At 39.4% G+C, this 10,848-nt stretch overlaps 1 protein-coding gene across 5 annotated transcripts in view; it reads left to right on the forward strand.

Moving 5' to 3' along the window:
- The window catches only part of Akap9 (A-kinase anchoring protein 9), a 146,899-nt gene that overhangs the window by 38,027 nt on the left and 98,024 nt on the right, over positions 1-10,848 (forward strand). For all 5 annotated transcript variants that reach the window (XM_029535100.1, XM_029535101.1, XM_029535104.1 and 2 more), the window contains 6 exons: positions 1,636-1,849; positions 3,751-3,824; positions 5,091-5,226; positions 6,008-6,093; positions 8,903-9,014; positions 9,431-9,629. In XM_029535100.1, coding sequence (XP_029390960.1) covers positions 1,636-1,849; positions 3,751-3,824; positions 5,091-5,226; positions 6,008-6,093; positions 8,903-9,014; positions 9,431-9,629 — 821 coding nt within the window. The remainder of the gene's footprint in view (positions 1-1,635; positions 1,850-3,750; positions 3,825-5,090; positions 5,227-6,007; positions 6,094-8,902; positions 9,015-9,430; positions 9,630-10,848) is intronic.

The raw sequence follows: 10,848 nt of genomic DNA on the forward strand, positions 1-10,848 counted from the left end.
CCTCTCCCTCTCCCTCTCCCTCTCCCTCTCCCTCTCTCTTGTACAGAATTCATGGGAGGGTATTTTGGTGAGATAATATTTGAGAAGAGACTTGAATCAACAAGCCAAGACAATGGGAAGGCTCAGAAAATTCAATGATTGCCTTAAGAGAATTGTTTTTGCGTTGGTGAATTACATAGTTACTCTTTAGGAAAAAAATAACTCCAGGTTAGTCAAAGACGTACTAGACAGAAGGAAGTAAATAAAGTAGAATTATGATCTTAAGACAAGGAAGCCTTTAATTAAAGAGAGCAAAGTCAAAGGAAAGCATTTAGAAATTTGATCATGTTTCCTTCATGAACTTAAAACATGTTTCATTACTAGGGCCAGATGTTTGCCACATATGTTACAAACAGAGTACTGTAAATGTAATATAAATACCTGAGGAAATACAAAGGATTTAATGAGCCAAAGATATGAAGAGATATGTGTCTCAGAGAAGAAACCAAAATGACAAAGGAATGTAAAAAAAGTATTTTAGCCTTACAAATTCATATGAGTAAAATAGCATTTTATCATCATCACATTGGCAAAATAACCGACTTACTGATAAGGATACAAGGATGTAAGCATCCACATTTTATTTTAGTTCAATTATATCAAAAAATTATTTAGCTACTAAAGCTAAGCCTGTGCTTTAACTCTGACCAGCAGTTCCTGAGTAGCTGTGTGGTCACTGGGAAGCAGCTGCACTTGGAAACAGGCAGAACTAGTGTTGTCCTAAGCTTCCTGACTCGGGGTCAGAGGACAGATACCATGGACCTGTGTCAGCGAGAAGGCCACATGAGTCTGATACATGCTGCACAGCTGACTAGCAAAACATCTACTCATTTGTCTTAGGTGGATGTATGTAATCATTTACCACCGCTTGATTTAAAGGACCCAAGCTTATGGATATCCAGTTGGTGTCCACAAAGGAAAATGGTCCAGGTGTAGATTGTTTATTTGTACTTCACCATAGTCAAAATAAATTAACCCGTCACATATGTGAGTTGATTTCAAAAGCATTTTTTATTTGATATTAAAATGCAAAGAAATTTGCAAAATAAATGCCTCTGTGTCAATACATAGAAATATACACGATAATGTGCTGTTTACATGTTCACTGGGAAATAATAGTAGACACATTCTAGATTTTTGGTAACAATTCCTTGTGGGCAAGGAATAATTAAACGTCATGAATTAAAATTTTTCTCTAATGTTTTCTTTCTAAATCTAAGGAGCTGTAGATGGAATAAAAAAAAAATGACACCATTGAGATTTATCAATTTGAGTTTTGAGGGCATTGGTGTTTATTCACGTTATTTTTATTTTGTAGCATGTAAAATATTACTTAAAAGATTAAAATCTTGCTAGTTATACCAACTATCCCAGTTTATGATTACACTGAGATAGTAAGTAAAAACATGACACAGCCTTTCTTGAGAAAGACATGTAGGTTGGGCATCTGGATGAAGACTATAAAGCAGGCCAGTTCCTTCATAGGACTTTTAAAACTGTGACATGTGTTTTCCTTGGAAGCCCAGTACATGTAAAGACGTATAAGCTAAGCTGTTGTTCTAATTTTCCCTCATGTTTATACCTATTCTCTTTAAGGATGATTTAAGGCTGCAGATGGAGGCCCAGCGCATATGCCTTTTTGTGGTTTACTCAACTCATGCGGATCAGGTTCGTGAACACATGGAAAAGGAGAGGGAGGAAGCTCTTTGCAGCCTTAAAGATGAGCTCGTTTCCGCTCAACAGAAAAAGATTGATGAACTTCATAAAATGCACCAGTGCCAGCTCCAGAATGTTAAAATGCAGGAGACAGGTAACCGACCGACCGGCTTCCGACTAATTTCCATGAAACAACTACTCATCCCTCAAAGGCGTCTTTTTGTAGTTCTGTCCCTGTCTCAGGCCCCGTGGGGTGAGGGGGCTCTGCATCCGACTCCCGGGGTTGCTTATTCATGTCCTTGAGGTGCTCAAGAGAGCCAAACTCACTGCCTCATTGTCTCATGGAAGTCTCATTCATTCAGAAAGCTTTTGGAACATGAACTGAGAACCTCTGAAGCACCAGCAGCGAGCCATTGCCCATCTGTCTAGGGCATGTGTACATCGTTGGCTGTACTGTTAGCTGGAGGTATCCCAGACTAACAAGTAATCCAGCTGACCTGGGTCCAGGGTGAATACTGAGAGTGGAAGGAAGAGGAGAAGAGTTGAGTGCTCTGTGAAGGTGGAGCAGGAGCACTTGGGTTGGGAACTGAGGGATGCTTCTGAAGTGTCAAGTATAGACCTTATAAAGAGACTCATTTTGGAGCAGTGAAAAGTTCAAGTTGTATAGAAAGTAGTGGGGGATGAGCTGAAGATTGTGGCGCGTGCCTGGTTAGAAGATTCATATACCTTGAAGGCGTATGCTTCCTGCTACTGGTAAGACAGACCTACTGCAGAGTGTTTAAGGAGAGGAAGCAACAGTGATACTCTTATTTAAGAGGACACCAGTGTGCTTAATTGGGAAAAATAAAATTATGATGGGCAGATCAGTTAAACAATAACCAATAAATGTTGAGACGGGAAACAAAATGACAGTGAAACTTATCAGTTAGAGCTAAATGCTGTCACAGGCAATTTAGAGCAGCAAGTGGTAGAAGTTGAGGATAATCTTGAAGTTTCTTGCCTATGTAGTTTCAGTCACAAAGAGGAGCAGACCACAGACAAATAATATAGTCAGTTTAGAACATTCTGAGTTAAGTATATGTGTTAACTTGTAATAGAAATAGTCACTAGTCAACTGAAAGGAGTAGTCTAAAACCCAGGAGAGACTTTTAGGCTAAAAATACAATCTACATGGAGCTGAAAGACCAGAGTCCCTTAGGCCAGAAGTAGAGTGAGACGCCCTGGAGATGGAGCAGAAAATCTTGGTGGCGCTGTGGGAAGGACATTGAAGAGACCACAGAGGAAGGCAGAACCTGTTATGGGGTAGCTGTTGTTGAGGGTTTTGTAATTTTTCTATTCTGGCTTCCTGTCCCTTAGTCACCTTTGGCTCCCATGTTTACCATTAGGAGTGACTTCCTAAGTGTCCAGTGGACTTGGTCTGTTGAACAAAGATAAGATTTCAAGAGTCACTTAAAGAAGGAGGCGAGTTTTTCATTTCCAGAGTTATTTGCTGTTTTTTTTTTTTTTAAATTCAGTAAGATTTTGCATGCATTGCTTGTATTGATACCTCTTCAGATAGCCTGTCTAGTGTTTTCTGTTGGCAGTCGATTGTTAGGTGACAAGACAGTCTTGTGAGTAGTGATCTGTGTCTCTGGGAAGAGAAGAGAACAGAAAGTATATATTTAATAATTAACTAATGGATTTAATTTTGCAATACTAGGACTGAAACCCAGGGCTAGCACATACTAGTGAGAGCACCCTACCACTGAACTCTGTCTCTGTGCAAAGAGGGGACGACTGTCTTGGGAGAGTTTGAGGCTTGCAAGGGTGCATTTAAGGATAAGTATATAGATTCTTGGGTTGGGATGTAGAATACTGAATGTATAAACCCTTCTATAGGATAGTAATAGCAAATCTTAGAAATTTATCTGAGAACTACATTGCACAGTGAAAAATACATTTGGAAGAAATGGAAGTGTGTCTTATCTAGGGAAGCTTCGGTGATGGCATTAAAACGTGACAGTGGTACTTACATATATGCAGCAAATGGCTCATGTGTGGTGTGTTTTCTGCTAGGTGATGAGCCTTTACAGGTGCTCATTGAACGACTTCAAAAGGCAGTATCTGAGAAATGCTTTCACATTTCAAAGGTAAGATGTTCCTTTAAAAGTGGTTTTGGATGGGAGGTACCAAAATCCATATTGCTTCTGATTTAATGAACAGAACCATCCACTCACATTTGCCCAAATCTCTTTTGTCTAGAACTGTAATTTACAAAGTATTCCTGAGTTCTAAGCTTAAAATGAGCATTGGCCTTTTTCCTGATAGCCAGTTTGGAACAATAGGAAATTAGAGCTAAGGGTGTGACTCTGATCCAACGCTTGTCTGTTATGTTTGAGATCTTGGATTCAGTCTCTGGCACCACAGAAAAAGAACAAAGAAGTTTAGATAAGTTGTGTCTCAAATAGTGCAGACTCTGTAATCATTGTTCTTGCCAGGGAGGTACTGTTTAACCTTCCAGGAAAAGAGTTTGTTCATTAAGGTCACTGATGTGGTAAACGTTTACCTTGTGTCTGTGCCGAAATCTCAGTGTGCCCAAATACCGCTTAACTGAAAATCATGCAGGAAGTTGCAGCGACTTAAAACATTGGCTTTTAAAAGTCTTTTAAGTCATTGGCTATTGGTTAAGTGAGGGACAAAGGTAAAGCTAACTTGGATGGCTTATCAAACCTTGGAACATGAAATGTTGTCTTACATGATGGAAATTTCAGTTTCTCTGGAGAACATTGTGCTGGATACTTGTAACTTTGTGTGTGCAGACCTCAGAAAACACTCTGGCATACTATAGAAATGACATTATTATAATCCCCTCCTCGATATATTATCATTTTGGTTGGTTTGACAGAGCTCTCTAATTGTCCTCTTTGAGCTTTCTCTCCTGGTGATGTTTGTTCAAGGATAGTTGGTGAAGTAATGAGGTATTTTCAAGGGAGAGCAATCGTACCGGAGTGGGGACTGTGCTTGGGGATGAGAGCAATTGTACCAGAGTGGGGACTGTGCTCGGGAATGAGAGCAATTGTACCGGAGTGGGGACTGTGCTCGGAAATGAGAGCAATTGTACCGGAGTGGGGACTGTGCTCGAGAATGATTGCTTACCCTTCATGGTATATTTCAGAATTAAAAGAAAACAGAAAAATCCGTACTATTTTGTATAGTTAAAATTATCTTCCTGATAAAAGAATAATTTCATGTCAAAGAGAAATAGTTTTTCTCTGTAGATTGATTTCATATGTGGAGGGAGAGGGAATTCATAATCCATTCATACTATTTTGACCTTTTGCCTTTAGGTTAATGTTTTCTAATATTTAGGAGAAAAAATTAAAATTTTAATTTAAAATATCCAATTTTGTTAATAGACCCTAAACAATGTTTTCGATGAATGCGATACTCCTTTAAAATGTGAAATGAATGTAGAAGAGAAAGAGAATTCTGGTGTTTACACTTCTCAAAATCAAAGCCCAGAATTACAAGAGTATAGATACGAAGTTCAAGGTAAGAAGCTTACTATACTGTTAAACAGTATTTACTTTGCTTAAGTCAATTGCTTATAAACGTAACTTTAAACAACTTAATGATAGATAAGTTTTCTTAGTATCTTATTTTTAGCCATGAAATTCATATTTCTTTCTCCTCGATTTCTTCAATCTATTTTTATTCTAATTCTTTTTTGTTAACTGTTCTAATTGTAGATCTTAATCTTTAAAATTTAGAGTTTACTAAGTTTAAATTAATGGTTTATAATTTTAAAAGTGGATAAAAATTGAGTTTTAAGATACATTAAGAAATGACCTTTGTGAGGTGTGGCGGTGCATGCAGGCCTTTAATCCCAGGCCTTTAATCTAGCTCATGCGAGGGTGGCAGAGGCAGATGCATCTGTGTAAGTCCTTGGCCCTCTGCGTCTGTACCGCCATTTCAGGCTGACCAGGGCAGGGCTAAATATAGAAGGAGATAGTTTTCTTCATGTAAATGTGGTGTTAGTTTTGAATTTATTGGTGTTCCTTAACAGACTTATGTTCCTAGTATATTTGTATAGGAAATGAGCAACCTCCTAATACATAGCTACAGAAACTAATGTATCTTAAGATAAAGTTTTCAAGATAATGTCATACCAGTTACTTCCTAGCAATGATTCTTAAACTTTTTATTACTGGATGTATGGACTTATTACTACCTGATATGTTTCTATAGTTCTGGGTAGGTAAATCTTGTTTTGTAAAAGAGGTAAACTTGTACTGTGAGATGAAATTATTATAATTGTTTGTTCTTCATTCAGACTTTCAAGAGAACATGCAGATCCTTCTTGGTAAAGTGACAGAAGAATGCAGCAAGCTCTTGGTACTGCAGACACGCTTACGCAAGGTCTGTGGCATAGAGGACATGATGTCTGCATTTGTTTTACTACCTGCTGTTTTGTCAATAAGGAAGTTCTAAAATTGAACATGGAGAAGGATGCTAGAAATACTAAATCATTTATATATTTGTATTAGAGCATTTATATCCTAAGCTGAGAAAACTTCCAGAATTCAAATAGTATGTAAAAACCCTGAGATGGGTTTTTAAGTCATGATGAAGTGTAAGTGGATGTCAAATGTTAAAGTATGAAACAGTTGTATTTAGTTGTATAGATGTCTGTCTTTTTTTATCTACTGGAGTTTAAACACACAGTACAACAGTAGCCTATCACTAAACTACACCCGTAGACTCCTACATCTAGTATTTTTTAAGGCAATGGGACTGTCTTTATATGTTAAAGAAGATAATTAGTTGTTTTGCACATAACTGAGATCACATTTAACATTATTTAACTCTGTCTTTGTGTACTTTTGTTGGTGTGCCCGCTGATGGGCCACATTTCTCTGCCCCACTGCCTTCTGTGGTTCAGCCAGCACCAACTGTTGGCTATGCCCCAGCCCTTCAGTCCAATACTGGCTACAGCATTGTGTCTGATCTTAGTAGAGTCACTTGACACACTTCAATTTTTTCCTGAGTGAGTGTAAGATCATGCTCAGTTTGTGTGCCAATGGCATTCACCTGATCTTAGGAGTCCATGGTTTTCTATCAAGTGGCAGGTAGGCAACTTCCACAAGTGTTCAGACAGACCACAGTGCTTTTTCTGTAGCAATGTAACAATGACCATTCAGGCAGGGCAGGCCTATGTTAGCATAGAGAGCAGTTTATTAGTTAGGTTTCTAATTACTGCCAAGAGAAAAACTTGGAAGCAGCCCTTTCAAAAGACAGACATTTCCAAACTGTCCTGTCAACTGTTCTGCGCACATTGGGTAACAAGCGGTTTTTAACTCAGCAGTTAGCTATAATTGCCCAGCTCCCCACAGTCCATCAGCATCAGGTCAGGACTGCAGCCATCACTGCAGAACTTTAACACTTGTTTCAGCCAAGTGAACCTCACTCTCACTCCCGGCTTTATTGCTCTTCCTGCTGCTAGGGTACTCATCCTCCCTGTACTTCTTGGCCTCTTCCTGTTTCTTGTTACAGTTCTTGTTTAAGTTCCTTTCTTGCGTCATCTCTGGCTGCCTTCCCAGGCTTACACATCCTCCCTCTGTTCCTCTGAGCCTTCTCTTAAATCTAGATGCTTGGTTACCCTTCTTTCTGTTTCAACACTCTCTTTTAAGCATATGCTTTTATCACATTACTTTTTCATTTTATTTTAATTGTTTACTAATCTGCCTCGTCCACAAGATTCCAAACTTAAACAGAGAATTCTGCATTTATTCCCTCTGGTTAGCACAGCATGTGCAATGCACGTGATAAAGGCTTAGTTGGTGTTTGTGAGTTGAGTAAATATTACACTGTAAAGTTACATTATCTGGTGTTTTTTATTTTATCCCTGGGAAGTAATAGGTGAGATTCCCTGTTTAAATGTACTCAGCGGGTTGAGAATGGCTCCATTAAGTCCTTCCTCTGCAAGAAGAGGACCTGAGTTTAATCCCTCCAAACCCAGGTGACATGTTCTGTGATCCCTGTTTTGGGGAGATGGAAGCAGAAGGATCCAGAAAGTCTAGCCTAATTACCAAGTTTCAGATGCATCTAGGAACTGTCTAAAAAACCAAGGTAGAGAGAGATTGACAGAGGAAAATTCCTGATATTGACTTCTGACTTCTGTGTGCATGCATCCCCCCAAATACATGTACCTACACAAACATGTGCATATATACATGTAATATCGCACATACACACACACACACTCTCTCTCACTCAAAGCAAGGGCTTAAGAAACATCCAGGAGGTAGGAGTGTAGTAGAGTCTTCCTTATGTAGACAGCAGTGACCAGTTGAGATATCCTCTAGGAATATAGCTTTTTCTGCACCTCACTGCTTTTCATCGTATGCTAGTTATATTTGTTGAGTCTGGCAAGTCAAGACTCTCTTCCCCTTGCTATTGTAATGTAGATACTGTTTATTTAACTAGCTTCATTTTGCCTTTTTCATCCAATTTAATTCCATGACAACAAGATCATTGTCCTTACTCATTAAAGCATAGGTTTTTCTCACAGAGCCTTTCCAGAAAGTCATTGCTATAAATGATTAAGGCCAAGGCCATGTATGGGTTCTTCCCGTCGCTCAGATTCACTTGAGTCTTTCTTCTGAGGCCCTGCTATTACATTCAGACACCACAAGTGTTACTTCTCCACTCGCCTCATTTCCTCAGCGAGTTAATATATACTGTGAGGTCTGATACACTGTGGTGTCTGTGCGTGCACACAGTTAAGCTGATTTTGTAATCTTACTCTGCCTTGTCTCAAAGTTGAACATACAGATCTTAAATGTTTGAAGAGCACATTGTAGTGAGCAACGTACCACCTTGCATAAACCCATCATCCAGAGGTAAATACAAATTTTGTTGTCAACTATTGATAATAAAAATCTGATGCAGTGGAAACTTAAAAGGACATACAGTTCAAATTTCTGTGAAACATTTTGTTTTTTCAAAGTGAACATTCCTCTGGATATAAAAGAACATTGCTAATACAGTTTAATTCCTGTGGCAATGACAGTGAGGCATTTGTCAAAGGAAACAAAATGTTTGGTTCAGAGTGGCTCAGGTTTAGGGGACTAAAGAACAGACCTAATGCAGAACATTCTGTTTGTTTCAATATAGATTCCAAGTCCTGGATTGTATATTCACGTCATTATTCTTCTGTTTTCAATAGATCCATGAACAACAGACAGATGGTGTGACACTGGAATTTGCTGAAGAAAATGTGGCAGAAGAGGAAGCCAGTCTGCTGTCAGGTTGTTCTCAGAGTGCTTTACAGAGCCTGGGTAAGTCTCAAGTGTATAAAGGTTTTATACATTTGCTTTTTTAAAACTTGATAATTTGATGACTTGAACATTTCATGGTCATCTTGTTCAGTTTACTCATCTTTAAAGTGAAAAGCCAAGACTCCTCATCTCTTTGGACCTTCCTCATGACTTATAGTCTGTACTTCTAAATTGTTTTAAACATAAAGATGTAAAACTGCTTGGTTTAGTGACCCTAAGCCATGAGGAAAGAGTAATCTTGACTCAACCGATTTTCCTGTTTTCATCAATGAGAATAAGCGAAACTGCAACCCAGCTTATCACTAAAAGCGTATTTAAAGAAATCCAAGTATTTTCTGTACACACAACTAAGTATGTTTGCTTTGTTACCAAAATCTTGCACCAAGGCTTGCTTTGATTGTGTTCCTGTGACACAGATGTCAGTCATGAGAGCAAGGTGTCTTCTCTGCCAGCAAGTGAGAAAAGCAGAGCGTGTGAGGGGCAAGTCCAGGAGTTACAGAGCCCCGTGGCTGCCGGACAGCTGCTGCTCAAGGACACCGAAGCAAACCACAGAGCAGAAATTGAGTGTTTGCAGCAAAGACTTCAGGCTGTCAGTGAGGCTCCAGTTCAGCCAAGGTATGCATGTGCTGCCTGTCTGTCAGCATATCCAGTGAGGCTATTTTAAGACTTAAATGTAACCTGAGCAGAGAGATAAGAATTTCAGCAGATCATTCTCTGCCTTTGAGACATGGGAAATAAATGTGAGCCAAAGATGTTTTACTGTTGGAATTTTACTTACATTGTCATAAAGTTGTTATTCTGCAGGATTAAATCAGATAGCGGGAGATATTTCTCATGTATTCTGTACCTTGCCTTCACTGCTTTGATCTGGCTCATCTCGACTCCTGCTGAGCTTTCCTTCACCTTGTTGAAGAATGCTGACACTCGCCAGTGTCTAATGTCAGAGTGCTCCTTTCATGGCTCTCTCCTTCTGCCTGCACCCCCCACCCCCATACCTGTCTTCTAGTCTATGACAAGTTCCAATTTTCTCTGCTATCAGAATACATGGAGCGGCACCACTCGCTAGGCCCTGCTCTTGCATGCAGACTGATTACTCTAACTCCTCCTTACAGTCTGTTCTATACACAGTCAACCCAGCGCCAGCACTTTCCTCCTTGAAATTTAAGGCAGACCATCTTACTCAGTGTTCTCCTGGCCTGTAGAGTAAGTCCGTGACCTCCTCGCCTGTTCTCAGACTAAGCCTCCTCCCTGGGGTCAGGGAATATATCAGCTGTCTATGTAAGGGGCTTCTCCTGGCACTTTCTTCTACCTGGGATGATTCTCCACTTGCTGCCATGTCCAGCCCCTCACTGCCACCGACTCCTCAATTAGGAACATATTGTCCTGAATTCTTTGTTTACCTGAAGTGAATTAGTATTGCCTCGGATAAAGAACTACCTTGGGGAGGAAAGAGGAATCTGGTTATTAAGTAATTCATTTACTCTAAAGCCTTATAATTCCCCACACATAGTAGGCACTCAGTTGATCCTTGAGTGTTTATAACGTAATGTTTTATGTTTGGAAGGATGCTTGAACCTGTAACTGGTGTTATAAAAATTGCAGGTTCATTCTGACTTGACTTTACTGTTGTAGAACTTCTGTCTTCATAGGCATTTGCTAATAGAACAGTAATACAGTTTTTTGTTTTTGTTTTTTTTTTAACTAGTGGTGGAAAACAAGACACCAAATTCTTCCATCTTTGAAAGCAGTCTTACTCTTTTATTCAAGAACTACATGTAGGCTGGGTGGTGGTGGTGCACGCCTTTAATCCCAGCACTTGGGAGGCAGAGGCAGG

Source organism: Mus pahari, chromosome 2 (assembly GCF_900095145.1).
Source record: "Mus pahari chromosome 2, PAHARI_EIJ_v1.1, whole genome shotgun sequence".
Lineage (NCBI taxonomy): Eukaryota > Metazoa > Chordata > Mammalia > Rodentia > Muridae > Mus > Mus pahari.